Raw genomic sequence first — 21304 nt, forward strand, 5'->3', positions numbered from 1 at the left:
GGAATTCACAAGGTTTATTTTTAGCTTTCCTTTTCCCGTCACAAAACATTTCTTAAAATTATCCTGAATTAAATTAGTGGGGTTTTCAATTTGACCAGCATGCTGCAGGGATTGGCTCTCAGCATGGATCACCACTCGCTAATCTCATGATCAGAGCCTTGTTGTTGATGCAGTCATCAGAAAAATGAAGCCTATTTTCTCCTGGGAACTCTGATGAAGCTCCCACTCTCCCAGTGAGGCGGCTGGACTGTAATCCGAAGCTTCTTCGACTGGAAGGAGACAGGACGAGAGTTTGGTACACAAAAGAAAAGCTTTATTGGTGTTTCTCATACAAAAGTCATCCATTACATTTCAACATACTGCAGTTTATACAAATGCAAGCTTTCAGCTTCACAGAGAGCATCTGTGTTGTTAAAGTACTGTATCAAACATACAATCATTAATATTTCTTTGTAATTTTCTTTTAATATGTATAAAAATGATCAGATTTCAAATCCCACTCATTATTCTGACGTAGACACGTGTGAGCGAACGGAATCCACTTTGGTTTAAATGAGCTGATGTTCGGCTCTGCAGGCTTCACGTCTGGCACATGCAGTACGCATGTTGGAATCAAAACACCTCAGCAACACACAGGCCCACAAGTCATCGCAACGAGAGAAGAAAACCAGAACAGGCGTAATCTCATCAACAGAAAACAAGATGTAAAAACCTCTACATAACCAATAATGATAATAATAATAAAAAAAAATCAAAACTCAGCCCAACAGGCCAGAGTTTCTTCTGTCCTGATTTGAGTAAATACTCATTGAAATCACAGACGCACACACACTCACTCTGTCACACTCCTTTCTGTTTTTTCACCACGCTGTTGCCCCTCAGCCCCTCTTGTTGGCCCCCCGCCTCTCTCACATACCAGGGGAGTCTGCAAAAGTAGTGCGCCTGGCGGTGTTTTCTTTTCAAACCCGACAGTGCGCTGGTCCTCCGGGGAAAATTCCTGGAGGACGGCTTAATCTGAAATCTTCCATGTGGCCGGCGGGCCGGCCGGGAGCGGGCTCAGGGGTGTTTTCACAGCACGCCGTGCTTTCCTAGAGATCCCCCCCCACCTCTGCGAGAGAGGGTGGCGTTTCCCCTGGGCGCTCTGACCGACAGGAGGAGCTGAAGGAGCCTCTCACCCTCTCTGCTATACGTCACATGAAAGCAAGGAACATTTACTGATACAGTAAAACAAAGCAAAAAACAAACAGAAATAAGGAAATCATCGTCATACAACTCCACGTTTAACAGGATTCTGTCAAAGTGCACAATCGGATCTCTCAGTTACAGGAAACTCAACGTGCAACCAAGAAGAGACACATTTAAATACGAGTAAAACATTAAATTTATGTTCACAGCAATTTTCTCTAGTCTATCAAGTCCAACTGTAGTAAAAGGAGACTTTTACTGACCGTGAGCCGCTCCGTCTCAACCTGCTGTCTACCGACGCCACGCCAGCTGGCCAGTAAACACACACACACACGCGCACACACACACATGCACGCGCACACACACACACCTGGAGGTATCTGTGGTCACCCCGAGTTAGTGTGCAGGTGAGAGGCGCCAGCATCAGCGTGAAGAGTTCGGATCAGACGGCCGCAGTGATTCACCCGCTTGGCTCCAACACGTCCAACCCAGTGGAAAGGGTTCAAAATCTCTCTCTCACACACACACACACACACACACACACACACACAACAACCCAAACATGCACACCGCTTATCCAGAGCAGTCTTTGAGTTTGATCCACAAAGGCTCCCCACATCTACCAATCTACCCAGCAGCCCCACGCACCGATCAGCCAACATGAGCATGAAGCCACACGCAATACAACACGCAAATGTAAAAAAAAGGTACAAACAGGTATAACTTAAACAGGTACAAAAATAAAATGTCAGTAATGATCATTAGAATGGAGCGCGATGAAGCTCAAACGATCCGGGGAAACAGGGGGGGAATCATGGGAAGTGGCGCCAGGTCAGGAGTCTGCAACATTTCTGATCCATTCAAATCAACCTGCCGGCGTTCAGTTCAGTTCAGTGACCGGTTCTGAGCAGGCCAGAGAGCAGTGACGCACAGGATCTTCAAATCAAGTGTACAGACCCTCGACCACATTAAAACAGAGCCAGAGGAGGGAGAATCCTGCAGGAAAAGGGCAGAACTCACGACTAATGGCTGCTGAACACATTTCAAGAAGAGCTGAAGACTCGATGGCTCTCTGTTGACATGGAGTGTGCTGGACAGGAGTTGTCAGTCAAAGTGAAGTCCCTCCTCCCGCTGCGGAGGTCCCTGCTCTGCAGTAACTGCTGGGGAAGTTCACCATCAGCCAGTAGTGGTTTTTGGTGAGGAAAAACACCAATTCTGTTGGATGAATAGAGGTGTGAATCACCCCAATCCATCAATCCGCTGCCGAGATACTGTTCTGACGACAGTGTGAGATTCAAGATGCACAAGAGTTTACAGAACTTCCAAACGGAGCGGATGGAGCTAAATGTGCCCAAAACATGTGCCTGACGAGTCGTAGTAAAAACTCCCAGCTTGGCAGAGGTAATGTTTACATCGCTTGTTAATCATTTTTTATAGATTTAGATCTGCTGCTGCATCATTCCAAAGAGACATTCACTGTAAGACTGAAATAAAATCTTTTATTTATGCTGTGTGCCATCTCACTTCCCCTGACCCAGTAACATATGTATATATAGACTGATGCTGACACATCTGAACACGATTCACCAGGACTCCCTTTCTCATGATGCCACATTACTCACAGGGAGCTTGTGGTTGCAGAGATACACTGTTTACATTATGGGCACGTCCTTTGAAAGCGGAAGGCTTAAAAAGAGGTTGAGTAAAACAGGTTAAACTGAGGATCAGCTCAGAATTGAAATCAGTAGAAAAAGAGGAGTTTTGGAGGAATCAACACTCGGCTGTTAATTTAGAAACTCTTTAAGAGAAATAGCATCACACTGATCTGAAAATTTGATTTGTAGAAGCAGTTTTGATTGTTTTTTTTAACTTTTTTTTTTTTTTTACCTTTTTAAACCAATTTCATTGATTCTCAAAAGCTCTGGGTGAACCGGGAGACACCGTGGAGGTGTGTCACTCCACCCTGAGCCCATGCGGAGTGAGCGGGACAGCAGATGGACACTTCCCCTCACTGCAGTTACTGCAGACGTCAGGCCCGCCGCCCCACACTGAGAACTGCTACATGACGCTGCCGCCGGCTCCTGCTGCTGCGAGCAGCAGCACAACTGACAAACATTATTTCTCTGCTCTGTGTGTGCGTGTGTGTGTGTGTGTGTGTGTGTGTGTGTGTGTGTGTGGGCGTGTGCCGTCCATGATCATGACCGGTGGTACTTGTCGTTGTAGCGGTGGATGGTGACACAGCCGTGGTAGGAGATGGGCCGCGGCATGTTGGCCACGCCCGTGATGATGCCGGTGGCCGGGTCGTAGCACAGGATGGTGTCGGTGGCCTCGCCGCTTTCCCCGCGGCCGCCCAGGATGAAGATCTTCCCGTTACACACCGACATGCCGCAGCTCTCCTGCAGGGCAGAGGAGAGCGGTTGAAGAGCGCGGGGTCGCCCGGGCCGGCACACTCACACACACACACACACACACACACGGCCAGCTGCTCACCTGCTTGTTGAAGGTGTGCACCACGTGCATCCAGTAGTCCTCCACCGGGTCGTAGCAGAAGATGGACTTGGTGAGACCGCCGCACACGTAGATGAGGTTGTTGAGGGACACGGCGGTGATGCAGCGCTTGGCGATGGGGATGCTGGCTCGCAGTAGCCAGCTGTTGGTCTCCGGATCGTAGCACTGAACCTGAGACGGGCGGGGAAGTGTTAGAGACGCTTTCAAAACATCCTCCAGCGTGTCGACCGAGGACGGAGGGAGCGCTGCTCAGTGGCCTGACATCAACCGGACTCTGTGTGGGTCTGCACACAATCCAAGCATTCCTCGCCCACTTCTCTGGAGGAAGAAAAGCCTCCTTGCTCTTTCTGAGGGATCTCAAGAAGCCCTTCAGACTCCGCGAGAGCCACAGGCTGTCGGTGTCGGTCAAAACACACTGAAGCTTCGAGACGAGTTTCTGGAGTTTTCCTACTTTTAGGATGACCGCTGACGGTCCAGCTAAAGCTCAAAAGAAGACACAAGCACGCCGGGAGGAAACAAACCGACGACACACTTCACATTTGCATGAGTCCTTTACAGGAAATAGTTGCGTGGACTTTAAATTATAATCATTAACACAAAAGAAGAAGCTGGAACTTGTAATTTGGGGTTATTTGAATGTGTGTGAGAAGCGTGAAGAGAGAAAACAGGTTGTCAGCGCCGCGGCCCGTCTCCCACCTTGTCTGAACAGGTCTCGTCGTCCGGCCCTCCTCCAATCACAAAGAGCTTTCCGGCGCAGCTGGCCACAGCTGGAGAGCTGACCGCCTCCTTCATGGGCGCCACCTCCGTCCAGCGGTTGGAGAAGGAGTCGTAACACTCCACACTGGCCAGGCGGCTCTGGCCGTCGTAGCCACCCACAGCATAGACCTGAGGACACACACACACACACACACACACACACACACACACACACACACACACACACACACACACACGGGAAGAACAGTCATTATTAAACACAATGTCTACTAAAGTTTTTTCTCCTTTCGTAACAGGTGTTAAAAGTGAGATTACACATGAACACACGCATCTGATCCACGAGCATCACACGCTGAGGATCACATCTGACAAACACAAAGGAACACACGTCACACACACACACACACACACACACGTGTGTGATATCTGCTGGGTGGAGGAGGGATTCCTGTAAGTTAACACCAGCATGATATAAAATCAGGCGTGAATCAATCGATGAGCGGAGAAGCTTCTGACGTCGACACTGATCACTGAGCTTCACGTCCCTTCTGTTCAGACCAGATGGATCTGATATGCTGGGTAACTTCCGCCATGTTTTAGGATGTTGTTGAAGATGATGGATGCGTTGTCTGATGCTGGTGTTTGTATTCCAGCTTATTAGCGCCTGAGTCTGAACAATGGTTTGTGCGTCAGCAGTTAAGAGAACCGGTTTTTCAGGTGTGCGGGGGGGAAGGTGACGTACTGCCGCTCAACAATCCTCACTATTCTGCTGCTCCTCTGGTTCCTCTGTCTGTAAACACTGACCGGCAACTTCTGCAAACCTCCAGCCTCACTTCCCCGTTCGCCCAACCGACGGCCGCCGCCGCAGCGTCGCTTAAAGTCTGTCGCATGCTACATACAGACGCTTTTATAACGTCTCAGATCCTTCCAGTGCGGACAATACAAAGACTAAAAAAGTTCAAGCTGGTCGATATATAAATGATTTACTACAGTATTTTGTCTTTTAGTGAAGTGGTTGTTTTTCCCTGAATGAAAATTAAAAAAACGAAGAGAAAAGATGTTGAGTTTTGGCGGGTTGACTGTTACACATTTGGTTAAAAACTAAGAATTGAACAGTTTGTTTTGACGAAAACAATTCTTCCAGAGCCGTCACGTGTCAGGAATCAACACGAAGCCGCGCCACCGGTTACGAGTTTATCATGAGTCAGAACTTATGCAAGGACACCCGGAGGGTAACAAGTACCGGGAGGAGGCAAAGAACACGGAGGAAGAAGGAAGAGGAGGAGACTGACGGCTTAGGTGGAACGATGCTGGATAAACACAATCAAGCCTGGATCTATTCCAGAGAAAACTGTTTTCCACCAAACATCTTATGCAACGAAACCTGAAAGGTGATGAGTGAAGAGAGGCGAAAAGGGAGGTACGAGGAGGAAGAGAGGGTGGAGCCTTGCTCAGGTGGAGTTCTGCAGAACCACACTGTCTCCTGTTACAGGGAAACGCTTTTATAACAGAGAAGACTGTTTGTTTTTTTTTAATTCAGAAGAGGCTTGATTGAACAAGAACTCGTGATTAACAAAGAAGCTGATGAAGAGAACTTGATTCATGTTTCATCCTTAAATCCATCTGGCAGCCTTTAAATCTACTTTTCCCTCTTTATCTTGAGTGGAAAAGGGTTGAAAAGTCCAATATTTTGACTCATTGCAGCTGTTTATACCAAACAGTTATCAAAGCAAAGGGCTGCTCCAAGAAATCTAAAAAATACAACATATTTTCTGTTAGTTCACTTTTTTGTTTACTACATAGTTCCTTATGTGTTCTTTTCATAATATTGACGCCTTCAGTGACAATCTGCAATAGAAACAGTCAAGAAAACAGATTATTTCATCTTTTTCTTATTTACTGATCATACAGAAGAGCACTGAAACTGAAGTGATAAAACAAATGACGGTGAGAACCATAGAGGGCCACTGTTGTGAGACACATTCAACTTTATCATCAATAATCAAACCTCAGACGTGTTTTCAGAGGACTGAATGAGACCATGCTATAACTTTTTGTAGAGATCCAGTGAGAGGAAACCGTCCCACAGCCTGAAGCGAGGAGGAGTGACTTGATTCAACGCATTGAAAATAAAACCCTGGAATAACCTTCAGACAGAGCCAGGGGTTGGACGGCTCCTCTTGCCTCAGGAAGGGTTAAAGTAAGTGTGAAGGTGTTTTTCAGAGCCTGTAATGCTCCACTGACAGAGAGCAGGCTTCGGTTTGCAGCAGCGCCGCTCACTTTTAAAGAGACCCTGCAGAGTTTCAGCCCCCGCCGACGACCAGGCTCCTCTCGCACCAGCTCCACGCCGCCGCCACAAACCCCTCAAACCCCACACTGACGTTCAGATGCGCCGCCGTCACCTCGGCGCCCGGCCAAGCACGAGCCGGAATCCTCTGCAGACTCGCTAGCCGACTAACAAGCTCACTCTGGGTACCGCTATGACCATGACGAAAGAGAGTGAATGATAAACTGCTGTGTAAGGACAGAGAGAGAGAGAGAGAGAGAGAGAGAGAGAGAGAGAGAGAGAGAGAGAGAGAGAGAGAGAGAGAGAGAGAGAGAGAGACACCATGACAGGCGAGAACAGCCGTTGTGTAGCCATAGCAGGGACGGGAAAACAAGCGTTGACCTATTTTAGAGTACGCCGTGAGGAAGCAGGACATCACACACAGCGGGACACCGACGTTCAAACGGTCCGTTTCAGAGGTTCACACACACACACACACACACACACACAGTACCTGGCGAGACTCAGGTCTGCACATGTGCAGGTGTGTTTGTCCTCAAAACAAGTCTGTGATTCTCTGAATATGCAAATTATTAGAAAAGACACGCTGGCGGTGCGTCGGTGCTTATTATGGAGGCCTGTTTACAGCCGGAGCATCAGCGACGTTCTCCCGAACGGGAAATTACAGAGTGAAAGAGGAAATGACTGAGTACAGACCAAAGAGGAGGAGGAGGAGGAGGAGGAGGAGGAGGAAGAGGAGGAGGAGGAGGAGGAGGAGGAGGAGGAGGAGGAGGAGGAGGAGGAGGAGGAAGGGGACTGAGATCTGAGGGGAAAAGCAGACATTGAACAACACAAAGCAAGTCCCACACGGATCAGACTGGAACCGGAAGCTGCAGATCTCTGAAGGAGACTCGAAGAAATAAAGGAGAAGAAACAATAAGATTTCAGAAACGCTCCTCGTGTCTGAACAGCAGTGAGAGTCTGAGTAGAAACACAGAGGACACATGATGTGAGCATTCCTGATTTCCTCCAGTCTGCTGTGCAACGCAGCTAAATGCAGGAGCTGGAAGCCTTTTATAGACCTACAGGACAAGACGCTGGAGCAAATCAGGAAACGGTTCCCATTAGTGAAGCTATTTTAAGGTCATTCTCTCCAAATTCTCTTTTCGTTCCTTCTTTATAGCTGTGTTTACAAGTTATTACCTCGACTCACATCAGGGTTAATTACTGACTTTTACAGCCACAATGTGAGGACACACACACACACACACACACACACACACACACACACACACACACACACACACACAGGTATCTGAAAGTGTGGGTGAAAATGTGAAAACAGCACAGGGCTGTTTGCTCCTGGGCTGAGATCTCCACCCCGAGCCGTGACTCAAAGAGTAAAGAAATCTGCGCTTCAGCCCAACACACTCTCCATTACTCACTCTGATGTGTTTTCCATAGATGTCATGTTTGTGCTCAGATGTTCACATGATGGTTGGTTAGAGACGCGTTCCAGAGACAAGCATCTCTTGTTTCATATCATATTTACATTATATATCAATATCACGGGAAGAAGAGTATAGAAAGTGTTAAAACCACGCTGCGAACGCTTTAAGCTGGTGAGATCACCGGAGACGCACGAGAAGCCTGATACGGCGCGGCGGTGGGAGGAAGTGTGAGGTGCTGGCACACAGCCATTCAACTCTGGATGCTCTCAAACAAGAATGTCCACCTGCTCTCGATGAACGGGTGTAAATAGTAACAGCTCGGCGAGCAGGAGCGGCGATCGGCTTACAGCTGACAGGCGCTCGCCGCGGCACCGTCACCGAGCCTGACGGTTCGAGTCCCCCGCTCACCTTCCCCAGCAGGACGCCCATCTTGTGTCTCCAGCGGCCTTTGTTGAGAGAAGCGACTCTGATCCACAGGTTGAGCTGCGAGTTGTACATCCACACGTCCCTGCTGTTGATGCGGCCGCCTGGGGAGAAAACACACGCCGGGACCGATGCTTCAGATACACTCCATCCACAATATGAGTCAACACCAAGGAAACACCATTACTGCCTCTTCTGTTTATGAGAACTTTTCTCTTCTAAGTGGGGCAAAGCTGTAACTCCTATCTGACTTTGACCTGTGCAGGGCAAACAAAACACACACACTCACACACACACACTGTTTAAATATACCCACTAACACCTTTCAATATGTGTGCACAGGTGCCGAATGAGTGTTAATTTATTTGTGAATGTTTTTCAAAGTAAAAGACAGAAACGCCATGACGGTAATTACAGTCACGGTTCCTGTGAACAACAGCAGCCACTTCACTGGGTTACTGTGTGACCCACACACATTTTTAACATGCCCTAACATGCGCGCACCCCCTCCTAACTAGACACATGTACACACACATATATGAAGCGCGTGTATGTGTTCATCGCTTCGGAGCTCCTATAGAATGACTCAGACATAACCGCTAAAGCATCCTGAGCCTGAAGTTCAATGATTGCTAAATACAGCTTCTGTGTCTGTTTTAAACTGAATTCACACCCAGATAAAAAAAAGCACTTTGACCTTCACCCCCACATTAATTCTCAGTCTAACTAAAAAACATTTGGTAACACTTTACTTTAAGAACCCGGTATAACACATTATAAGTAGTTATAAACACTCATAAATGATCACAATGCTTTATAACCCACTATACAGCATAGGGTTAGGGTTAGGGTTAGGTCCTGGCATTGTGATCATATATGAATGTTTATAACTATAGCTACACGTGTTATAATGACATTATAATGCTTTATAAATGTACTTATAATGTGTTATACAGGGGGGCTTCAAATAAAGTGTTACCAAACATTTTAATGTCAATAAAAAGAGGACTTTCCTCATGTGAGCTTGTTTTTGTCCCCATAAAAAAGGAAGCGGAGGTCATTTCATCGCACTGCGTCACAGGTGAGATCAACCAGTGACGCACATAAAGCAAACGCTCACTGACAGTCTGTGTTATTTCACACCGGGACCTAAATTGATCACATGTTGGTGATATCAGTCATTAAAAAACCGAATGATGAATATTCACAGAGCATGCCTGTCTTCAAGTGAAACGTCTGAGAGTTTCAGCCCCTAAAAAACACTGACGGCTGTTAGACGGAGTAATCAAGCTGTCAGAGTAAAACAAGACAAAGAAAACAAAGCAGTGCACAGACAAAAGGAAGTTGGAGGCAGCTTGTGCGGCCGACGAGCTACTGGAGGGGAAGAGCCAGACAGTCTGCTGCCCCCGAGGCTTTCTGTGGTGAAAGGAGGAGCTGCTCACCAGCTCCCGGCGCAGATAGAGACCTTAATAACTGTTCTTAACTGAGAAGAATGAGGAGCGCTGGGGCGACCCACAATGATCAGCGGCTGCACTTTCCGACAGCTTCGCATCGTTTACATTTACGGACAGTTTTACTGCTCGCTCTAATCACCTCGTTCAATACGCTGTAAAGTTCTGCAGTGCCAGGCGGCGACTCCTGACCCTGACCCACAATCCTCGCATGCCCGACACGACAGAGGCTTCTCCCTCTCTCCTCACTGAACCCACGTCCTGCTCGGACAGTGCAGCGGTCACTGCTGTGTCCTCACACTGTGAGGAGTCTGCATGTTCTCCCTTTGCATGCGTTTTCCACAGGTCTTCTGTGTTCCAGTGGCAGGACAGAGATCCAGCGAGAGGGAGAGACTTCCTGTGTCACATTTCAGACGGGGCTCTGCTGATGAAGCGGCGGTGCGTGCCAGGCGCAGCCATGTGGGGGAAGGGGAGTGTTGACTCTTTCAGGCGGCGTTCGCGGCTACAGGAGGACTTGGCACAATGAAAGAACACTGTACACTCTTCGCTGAAGGCGGAAAACTTGGAATCTTTTTTTTTTCTTTATATGGTTCAACTGCCGTTTTTGTACATTAATGCAGCGCCGTTCGTACTAAGCGTGTCTGAACACGAGGCCTCCCGGCACGCACCCCACAGAGAAAACACACACAGTCGTCCGCAGTGAGCTGGTTTTCATTTGAAAAGTGCATCTTGAAGGCAGCACATTTGACTCGGGCAGCTCCTTTTCCTCTGAGCTCACTGCTAAAAGCCAGTGAGCTCATTTGAATGTTGTTGTTTTGAACCAGGGGAGGCTTACAGCACACTTGGCTCCAGTTAAATTACAAAAAGCTGCATTGCTGCGACGAGCTGCGACAGCCACAGGTTCACATCGGCTGCAAGCAGGAGACAACGTACAGCAGCAGTCTGGAGTTGAAAGCTCTGGTTACATCCTTTCCTGAAAGGAAATTCCTAAAAAAGTGTGCCGAGCCGATGTGAAGGTGGTGACCTCTCTGATTCGCCAATAGGAAATGAGAGAAGAGCCGAGCGAGCCAATGACGGAGACTCACAACATCGCGCCCGGAGAGTGCGTCCAGATGTTGCTCTCATATTTTCCTTCATCTGAAACTGGCTGAGGCTGTAAAAATAACGCAGGGCCAACAGCCACAGCTGCCTTTTCTGCCTCTCCTCTGCCACAGGAGATGGAGGAAGAAAGTATTCCTTCTGAATCACACCCCGGGTCCCAGAGACCAGACTGGACCCAACCCCTTTACTTCCAACGTCCTGAAGCTGAGGAAGCTTCAGAGGGGCTTACCTGACACCAGGATATCGTTGCGGAGTGCGCAGACGGCGTACTCGGACTTGGTGAACTCGGGCAGCTTGGCCAGAGACTTCCATTCTCCTGTGACCGGATCGTAGCACTCAGTGTAGGGCAGGTTGAAGCCCCCGACTCGCTCGCAGCCCCCCACCACCACGATCACCTCCGAGTATCCGGTCGACCTGACGACAAAAGGACAGGCAGAGCACCAGACATGAAGACTCGTCTAAAACAATCACAAAACGCACACAAACCCAGAAGGGCCGGGAGGAAGAGCTGGCCTCCCCATCAGGAGAGGGCCTTCCAGTGACAGGAGGGAGGAATGTGATTACAACCAGAGAAAAACCGTCTTTAATCATCCAAATGATGACCAGAGCAGAGCAGAAACACTCTCAGCAGATGACTTCTCCATGCTGACAAAGCTTTCCAGGCAGAAACGTGTTGGCGTTTTCAGTTAACCTGTGACACTGTGACAGCTGAAACACACCGCAGCTTCCAGAATCTGGAGCTTTTCCTTCGTTCATTCATGAAGCAGGAGATACGGCCACATGAGCCACAGCTGGTTTCCCACTGGATCGTTGTTTATGGACTTCATAAGCAGGTATGCGGCTCTGCATGCTGTCTTCCATTTCCCTCTCGGTTTGCCTCGCGATACCAGACATACGCAGGACTTTGTTTCAGGTGTTCTTGCATACATGGAGGAGACCGGCGAAAGAGGGAATCGGGCATGTGATCCGAGCAGGAAAAGATCGGGCCCTCGGGGGAAACGGAGCCAACGGAGGAGCCAACAGCTGCCTGATTGGCTCGCTGATATGAGCAGATCTGCCTGGAGACAGACAATACCCTGGAAGCACATGGCGCTCAGCGGCGCCCGCTTTAACCCTCCCATCGGGTCCGAGAGCGGAGCAGCTGCAGCAGTGTACCCTGCAGGGGGGGGGGGGTCATGGGGTTTCACTCAGCACCAGCTTTTGTCCTTTTTTTCAGTTTACACTCCGACTATTCAAACACACACACACACACACACACACACACCAGAAAGAAGAGGCTAAGTGGTAAATAGACCTGAAGAGTTACCAGGAGAGGGGAAGCCAAACACAGGTGACTGATGGTGCTGGTATGACAACAAGACTCAACATTTCAAGATTGCACCTTCTTGCATCACGTCTTTCTGGGGTTTTTTTTTTTCCCCCTTTCAGTCAACCAGTCTGTGTACGAACTTGTCTTTCTCCTTCATTATCATTTCCATTTCAAAATAGGGCTCCAAAACAAAGCTGAGTGAATGACACACTTGTCTGCTTGGCACAATAACACTCCCTGTCTCACTCACGCACATGCTCGCACAACAATAACACAGCACAAGGTTCAGACAGCAGCCGTAACCTCCAGCTATCCCGCAGGATCAGCAGCGCCTGACGGGTTAACCCGACGTGTTGGACCACTTTTTAATATCTGTCATCGCTGATGACGACACGCTTTAATCAAACACGGCACAAAGGAAAGCCACCCGCACAGATCAATGGGAGTCTATTTTTAATGTGTGACTGATGTAAACACACTCTGAGGAAGCGGTTTTCAAAGTGTGGGGTGCGCCTCCCCTGGGGGGCGCCACTGAGTCCCACAGCTTCACAGCAAACTAAAGAACTGGAGGGTAAACTATTAATCAACTCATCAAAACACACCATGTCAGTGTGAGTGTAAGATTAATTAAAGTTATGCAAATTCAGAGGTCGCAACGGTGGCAGACTTCCCAGACATTTCAAAGCATCGATCACAGGAAGAGTTCTGCTTCTGATAGCATATGAATCCAAAAATAAACAGTGATAAGTGCGATGTGAGGACCTGTGGGACGGTCTGTGCAGGGACCCGTCAAACGGAAGCTTCCTCTCATACCAGCAGCTCTCGCTTCACTCACCTGCGAGGTCGGGTTCTGGGGGACATCATCTCGTTCCCGAGCACGTGGTACCGCCGCGCCTCGTGCAGCAGCTGGTAGCATTCGGGGGCGTTCTGGATGAGCTGGTCTCCCTCCACCGTCTGGACGAAGTAGTTGGGGTGCAGCAGGGGCAGGCGGACGTGCTGCAGCAGCGCCTTCAGGATGGGCCTCCTGTGCTCCATGCTGTGGTACACCCAGCGCATCACGGCCTCAAACACCACCTCCTCCTTCCCGATGGACAGCTCGTCGCTGTCGATGTACTCTTCCAGCTCCTCCATGCGCAGGTCCAGGAACTCCTCGTGCTGAGCCACCTCCGAGAAGTTGGCCAGGGCGTAGCCGCGGCAGCGGCTGGCCAGCTGCTTGAGGGAATGGGCGTCGGCGAAGCGCTGGATGCCCAGGCAGTTGCAGGGGTCCAGCTGGTCCTCCAGGAACTTGGCACAGGCGTCACGCAGCGTGGCGATCTGGAAGAGGCTGGAGGTCTCGAAGAGAAACTGGACGTTCTCGGTGGTGATCTTGGCCCTGCCGGTGTAAACGTAGGTGAGGAAGGAGTCCATGGCCTCGGCCAGGATGCCGTTGATCTCCACCAGCATCTCCCGGCTCTCGCGGTGATCGTTGCAGAACATGGCTCTGAAGTAGGAGGAGCAGGCGGAGAGCACGGCGCGATGGCAGGGGAACTCTCGGCCCTGCACGCTGATGACCACGTCCGTGAAAAGGCGGCAGTCGCGGAACTCATTGAAGACCTGCAGGATGCCGTCAGAGTGCGACGAGCCGGAGCAGAAGTCCAGGACGTCCTGGCAGGCCAGAGTTTTGGACTCCACTTCGAACACCTGAAGACAGAACAACGTGAATTCCTGACTTTAGGGAGATGACACACGGCGTGCCATGTGGAGGTGGCCTGTCTGCCGCACCTTGCGTTTGACAGCAGGCGAGTCTCTGATCCCAGAATCCTCCCTGTTCATCCTTCGACCAAGAATCAGCACCATGGCTGCCACCTTTGTCAAACTTCTAAACGACCTGAGGATGGAAAGGAAAGAGTACAATAACATTACGAATGTTCCTCTAAAAGCTGACTCAGTAATATTGTCATGGTGGGGGTGGCGGGCGTCCAGGAAAGCCCCACGGGTGCATAAACAAGAACTGAATTACTTCACCATAGAACAAATTGAGAACATTCATCATGAAAAAAAAAACAGAGCACAGAGTGTACAGAGAGAGAAAACATGTGTGGATGGGTCTCTGAAAACCCGGGGGGGTCCGGCGATTGGCCTTAAGAGTTTAGAGAAAACAACTGTGAGCTGAATCTGCGTGCCACTTCCTGCAGCCAGCTCATCAGCAGCAGCACCAGGAAACAGTTGTGGCCTGAGGCTCCGCGGAGCTCCGAGACGGAAGAGATGACAAAGAGATGGAGGCGGGAGAGAGGTTGAGCAACGGTCTGAAGGCCAGCCTACATGTCAGTCAGGTTTGTTTTGAAGCAGAGTGGGGGCAGGGATGCTATCAGACAAGTGTAAAGTCAGGGCTGCTGATAACCTCAAGCAACAGATTCTATTTCTGGTCAGCATATAGGTTTTCTTTAAACACTTATCAACTCCTACCAAACCACAAAAACACGTAGGTATTGAAGTGGAGCTCCAGGGATGAACACAGATAACTGCATGATAAAAACATGAGGAACAGTGAACACGCAGCCTGCGTTAAAGTCGTCAGGAAGTCTTTCCTGAGCTCATCTGTCTCTGGTTATTTTTAACTCAACCTTTCCACGTGTGCTGGACAGAAGTCCTGCAGACCAGAGGACAGCTTTCTGATTCCACATGATGTTTACTCATTTACTGTAAGACTAACAGCTCAGACTCAGAAAAATCTCCTCTTCAAGTAAACATCTCCATAAAACCGTGCCGACTATTCTAGGTTAACATGAAAAACGATAAAAAGAAAATAGGAATAAACGTCCTCTACGCTGTCATTACTTGATAGTTACCTTCCAATAAACTAAGATAGAAAGTCTTATTCAGTATAAAAGAGGAACAAATCTCTGAGTTTTAGCTCCGGTTGGATAAACAAAGGATTTCTGCATCGTGTCGCCCGCTGGTTATTAAATAAGCTTTAAAAAGAAGGAAAAGGGAGAAAAAACTCCAGGATGACTTTACTAAATTCACATAAGAAGACTTGAAACTATAAAAGGAAACCAGAATAGAGTATTGTCATAGTTACAGTAACGAAGACAGACCTGGTGCAGAAGTTTCCAGATGGAGTTTCCTCTTCAAGTGGAGGAACAAACAAAACACAGGGGAAAAATATATTAAAGTGGACAGAAGAAGTCTGTGTCCTGAGGGTGAAAATAAAAAAACAACAATATCTGTTCTAACTTCAGCCCCTGAAGGGTTATGAAACGTTAGCGAGGCTGAAACTCAGCCGGGACATTTTGACTGCTGGAAAAAAACAAAGACCTCCAAGTATCTGCAGACTGTAAACACTGAGCCCATTTATACCTGCCAGTGGGCTGCCCGTCGCCCCGCTGCATCATGGGTACTGTAGTTCTATCCGCCTCCCGCCGCGCTCACGGCTCCATCCATAAAACTACACTTCCCAGCAGCCGCAGCTCTCCACGTGGCTCCTCTTTGTTTGCAAACAAACTTTCTGCCGAGGAAAAAGTTCATAACTCGATTAATAAAACACACAAAGCCGAAGACTTTTGTTGTTCCTTCGACTGACGTGTCGTTAAAAGATGCCACAGCGCTGTTTTTTCAGACACACAGTAAAAATGCGTCACAACAAAAGTATGAGGATATTTAAATTTACAGCTTCATGGATGTGTTTACGGGCGTAAAATAAAAAGTGCAATGTGAGCGCGTGCGTGTCTGAACCCGAGGCAGAAGCGGATGAAAAACGCCGCATGTTTTATTCCGCAGGTGAGGAGGAAGGAGGAGCTCAGTTTGAACAAAGGGTGTCACAACTTCCCCAACAGATGTTGCAAAATATTTCCCAGAGCGCCCACTTTTTTCCTAGAAAGACCCCCACAAGTCCCGAGGCACGTGCTCCCTGTGCAGACTGCAGCACGTGAACAACATACAGCACACACACACCTTTACACCTGCACTGCGTATGAGTGTTTGTTTAAAAGTAAACACTCACAAACAAAACCTGGCAACTCTTTGTAAGGCACCTAAAACACAATCAATTTTGGTTTTTAAAGAATATATTCCTACATTAAGTTTATTAAGAGTTTTTAAAGTCACAAAAGTAATAAATAAATGTAATTTGTGTCTTATTTATTATTAATAAACATTTTAAAGGATAAAAATGTGTCTGAAACATTTATTTATCTCATGATAATATCTTTTTACACCTCTCTCCAGTCTCATGGTGTGATGTGTTTTTGCGAAAAATCTTTGTGCTTTCATCAGAACTTTTCCAAAACACGTTATTATGTGAAAAGTGTAAAGCAGCAGAGTATTGCTGTTTTGTTCATTTGAACAAATTAATGACAAACACCTCTTTCAATGTGTCATACAGCTGTATTTTGGTGTGTAGTGTTTTTGTGATGAACAAGTCTTTCAACAAAATGAGGAACTCACCAAATGCGGCCACTTCTCCTATAACAGAGGTAAACGGTGTACATGTTGTGAGTGACTCCAGAGACGCAGGTGCAGTGAGGTTGCTTTTGTCTCTACTAAACACCCACAATGTGCACACAATTTGGCTGACCAGATGTCTGACAATTTAAAAATCGAGTGAACGGGTGAGACTATTGCATACAAGCTTGTTTTTAACAATAGATATCCAAAATTCTGGAAACAAATAAACAACCATGCAATCAGAAAAGAACTTCACTGAGGACTGAATCATTGTCAGTCCAAACACTTTTTTGGACATAAGTGAATGTAATAATGCATCGATGTACAAATCACTATCACAGATTTGTAGTAACAATAAAATTAACAAACAACCTGGGATGCCGTGCTGCTCCGTGGATCTCTGCACACTGTACAAAGGCAGACAGCAACGGTTTTTCTTCTTAACAGCCCAGCAGGCATGCACACCGCCAGGCCACATGTTTTGATGCTAAGCAAACACTGGTGCTGTATTCTTCCTGCAGGGAGAAGCAGTGTAGAGCTCCCAGGACAGACAGATGAGTCCCTCTGCTGTTCAGCTGCTGAACCTGAAGCAGAACAGTCGGTGCTGAATCCTTACTGCCTTTACGTTCAAGTCAATGATCTATCTACACATCCACTTTTCAAACAGTGCAAACACTGCTAAGTGCCTCAGTCACTGGTTGTAAAAGAGGGTCATACGGTCCCGCTCTTTGGTTTCTTTGAGAACAACTTGTGAAAACAAGGCCTCCAAACAGGTGGAGGGGAGCTTCTTTATGTTTAAATACAGATTCTGAAGGGGAAGAAAGAAAGAAATCTTTACAAGCTACAATCAAACAAACAAAATCTAGAAACTGAATAAAAATAGCGAAGAACACTTTATGAAATAAAACCAGGCTGAACTGAAAGGAATGGAATAAAAAGAATATTGAATTAATTAAATTAAATTAAGACAACACAACTTAGAGGTAAACCGATAAAGAGGTAAACCAGTTTATTGAATACTTAAGAAAGTCATTTTTAACCATCTGTGATGATAAATTTAACAAAGGCTGGAAACGTAGCAACAAAATTATCTTAATGTGTCTTAATACAATATTTTTGTGAAGCTGGTTTTTAAAAAATCATCCATTTGTTGGGAAAGTGACTTTTTGTGGTAACATCCTCGTTTTCCTCCAATTCTTCAAACGAACAAAGAGACGTCGGCAGCAATCACAACATGCAACATGCAGCTCGTAGTGGGAGTTACAGAAAGATGCTTCCACCTCCTCAAATACTCACATTCCGTCTCTCTAACTCGGGAAAGCATCTCTTACTCCCACTTAGTGCACAATTTCACATTATTTGTGTTTGATTGTGAAAATCCCACAAACTACGAAAAAAAGGTGTTAGAATCTTTAACAAAAACATTCCTAAAACAAGTTATGTGTCATTTTATGCCTTTAATAACACTACTCTCCTGAAAGGTATTTCTCATTCATCTATATTCATGAGCTTTATATCATGAACTATATGTGCATTTGGTCAGTTTTACACTTCTTATGATGTTATGTGAAAAACAAACACTGGGGTGTTTTTTTTTATGTTTTAAATTATGTGACTTAAGTGTGAGGGGAAAATTACCCATTGAAGACATCCACAGAGGATTTTATTACAATTTGTTTAAAAAATATATGTAATGTTTGAAACATATTGTCAGTTTGAGTTGATATTGTTTGTAAACACTGTCATCATTCACTAAATCCAGTCCAGGGTCGCAGAGTGCTGGGCTCAATCTGAGACTGCTGTGGAGGAGGGCAGATACACCTGGACAGGTCAGGACAGGTGAGGACAGGTCTCCATGTCCAGCACAGGGCAGAGGAACAGTAAACACACACACACATACACACTGCATTGGGCTGGTGTTAGAACCAGACGTGTCACTGTGAGGGAGGAGAGCACGAACTACTGCTCCACCTTGTGGCCCTGAACATTTCTCACTGTTACAGCAGTGAAAACAAAAACCTCTGACACCTCCAGCTGAAATGTGATTCCATAAAAGTCCTGGAGCGTCTTCATTGTTGACAGAATTTCGGTCCAGACATGACCTCTGCGGTGACCTCTTCCACTGTTGACAGTGTGCGGTGACGTGATGATTGCTGCAGCTGGAGACGTGTGGGGAAGGAGCCTTTTGGACAGTCGTCTTCAGGACGCTGCACGGCTGAGCCTCCTGTCCCGGTGCAGCAGCAGCAGCATCACAGTCTCCGAGATCTCCCTGTACCGCAGGCCGTACAGGTAGGGAGCGAAGGCCCTGGGCAGCAGCATGAACACACACATGTTGACGGTGCTGATCCACACCCGCACGTCTTGACTGATCTCCGCCTTCTGGAACAGCAGGAGCTCCAGAGAGAAAACCAAGCCGGGAGCGAAGTAGAGCAGCAGCAGCAGGCCGTGGGCCAGCAGGGTGACCCGGGCCCTGGAGAAGCGGCTCTGCCAGATCCCCTGCGTCCTCGTGACCATGTACAGCCGGACGTAGCAGTAGAAAATGAGAGCGGCACAGACCACCGCCGCCACGAAGAAGTAGATGTGGATCCCCACTGTGTTTGTGAGCTGCAGGAAGCCCAGCGAGATGAGAACCAGACACACCGGCACCTTCTCCCCGAGCTCCGCCCCCTCCGTCTCCATGATGATGAACAGGGTGAAGGGGTACACCGCCGCCAGCAGCCACGCTCCCAGCAGGATGCGGCAGGTGCGAGCGGGTGGCAGAAGATGGTGGTAGCGCAGCGGCCACCGGACCGCGGCGTAGGTGTCCACCACCATGAGCGTGACGGTGAGGATGGCGCAGCAGTAGGAGGTGACGGTGACGGCCGTGATCAGCTCGCACAGCAGCCAGGGGATGTGGGCGTCCACGGCGTTGCAGATGACCGTGGCCAGGTTGAGGATCAGGAACAGCAGGTCTGCCGTCAGGGTGTTGGCCACCAGCAGGTAGCGCGTCTCCTGGCGCAGGGCCCGAGACAGGAAGATGCAGGCCAGCAGGACGGGGTTGGCCAGGAAGGCGGCCAGAGAGATGGCCGTGGTGGGGATGAAGAAAAGCTCCAGGTGCCACCTCCGCAGACTCTCCACCCACTCCTGAGTGAGGTTGAAGATCAGCACCGACGAAGACATGACGCCTCTGCGAGTGGGGGTCACGGGCGATGGAGCGATGACGTGTTTTATGAGGCGAATTCTGGTTCCTCCACCCTGCACAAGAAAATTAATGAGTTCAGCTCAACCAAACAAACATGTAACGTCTGATAGACGCGATGAGACATCTGACCCACGTTTTAATTTAATTAAAAAAGATACACACACTGAAGACCAATCTGTGTCATTGTGTGTGTGTGTGTGTGTGTGTGTGTGTGTGTGTGTGTGTGTTCTCTATATACAGTAAGTAAAGGTTTACCTCTGTTTTTAGAGATTTTTGCATTTCATCCTAATTCACAAAATTATTTTGCTGTTGTATTCCAGTCTACAATTTTTGTTTGCATCAACTTTTTGGTTGAAATTTTTGCCATTTTTTCAATTTAAGTTCTGCGTTTTATTCATCAGTTCATCTATGTTTGAATTAAACTTTCCCTGTTCCTCATTTTAGGACAGAAACATCAATTGTTCTGACATGTCTAAATTTTTCCAATAAATAAGATTGAATCTTCAAATACTAGATTGTGCTGTGAAAAAAGAAATATCAAATATATTAACAAAAAAAAGACAATTTTAATTTTTTTTATTATCTGTGTGTGACTTTTGAAACTATTCACCACCATTTAATTGCAGAGTAATTTGTTTATAAGTTTAAGAAAGTATTATATTTATAAACCAGTTGTCTCTATAATTCAAATATGCACCTAATAAATGGTAATGGACCCTGAATTTGGGTGTTCAAATGAGAACAGGTTGCTAAAAAGTAACTAAATCAATATATTTGATTTTGAATCTTGCAATTCAAGATCATATGTTCAATACAAATTACAACGTAATCACTGGGCTCCCAAACAAACACAAACACACATAATGACAATTGATGAATTGATCAAGAGCAGTAACTGTACCTGATGCTGGTTCCCATATCCACCAGGTTCAGAGTGCTCTTTCAAGCCAGTGGTGGTTTTATCCGACTCTTCTCACCCGCTGCTCTTATCTGATGCTCTCTTTGTTGATTCACTGAGATAATGCAAAAAGCTGCTGCCACTTCAGCGTCACATAGAAACAACATGCAGTCTGTCAGCCTCCTGCCAGCTCATCGTGTTCTCACAGTATCTCAGTGAAGCAAACGCTTCAAAAAGCACCTGCAGCCCCATTTCCTTAGGATGTTGTATAAAATGTAATAAAACTAATTGCAAGGATGTCAATCTTATTTTAACTCTAAGCTCAATCGGAAACAACAAAAACTGTTGAAACTCAAATATCTGCCTCTATTCAAACATTTAAATGGATT

General features: G+C 47.3%; 2 protein-coding genes across 2 annotated transcripts; both read right to left on the minus strand.

Annotated features, from left to right (window-relative positions):
* Nucleotides 1-3013: 3013 nt before the first annotated feature.
* On the minus strand, nucleotides 3014-15703 carry klhl24a (kelch-like family member 24a). The gene is made up of 8 exons (XM_030114156.1): nucleotides 15489-15703; nucleotides 14173-14278; nucleotides 13247-14091; nucleotides 11332-11516; nucleotides 8536-8654; nucleotides 4390-4578; nucleotides 3676-3864; nucleotides 3014-3581 (listed from the first exon to the last, which is right to left on the minus strand). Exons 2-8 carry the CDS (start codon nucleotides 14245-14247, stop codon nucleotides 3381-3383), a joined length of 1803 nt encoding a protein of 600 aa, XP_029970016.1. The 5' UTR covers nucleotides 14248-14278; nucleotides 15489-15703; the 3' UTR covers nucleotides 3014-3380.
* A 3332-nt stretch (nucleotides 15704-19035) lies between these two features.
* On the minus strand, nucleotides 19036-19995 carry LOC115405403 (probable G-protein coupled receptor 148). Its single transcript, XM_030114970.1, has one exon. The coding sequence runs from the start codon at nucleotides 19993-19995 to the stop codon at nucleotides 19036-19038; it is 960 nt and encodes a 319-aa protein (XP_029970830.1).
* Between the last annotated feature and the right edge of the window lie 1309 nt (nucleotides 19996-21304).

The sequence above is a fragment of the Salarias fasciatus genome, chromosome 18 (genome assembly GCF_902148845.1).
Source record: "Salarias fasciatus chromosome 18, fSalaFa1.1, whole genome shotgun sequence".
Classification (NCBI taxonomy): domain Eukaryota; kingdom Metazoa; phylum Chordata; class Actinopteri; order Blenniiformes; family Blenniidae; genus Salarias; species Salarias fasciatus.

Excerpts from the sequence above, each read along its gene's own strand:
- klhl24a (XM_030114156.1), bottom strand. The coding sequence starts at position 14,247 with ATGGTGCTGATTCTTGGTCGAAGGATGAACAGGGAGGATTCTGGGATC. Across the intron at positions 14,092-14,172 it reads CGCCTGCTGTCAAACGCAAG|GTGTTCGAAGTGGAGTCCAA; the intron begins GTGCGGCAGACA and ends TTCTGTCTTCAG. Across the intron at positions 8,655-11,331 it reads CAACGATATCCTGGTGTCAG|GCGGCCGCATCAACAGCAGG; the intron begins GTAAGCCCCTCT and ends TTTTCTCCCCAG.
- LOC115405403 (XM_030114970.1), bottom strand. The coding sequence starts at position 19,995 with ATGTCTTCGTCGGTGCTGATCTTCAACCTCACTCAGGAGTGGGTGGAG.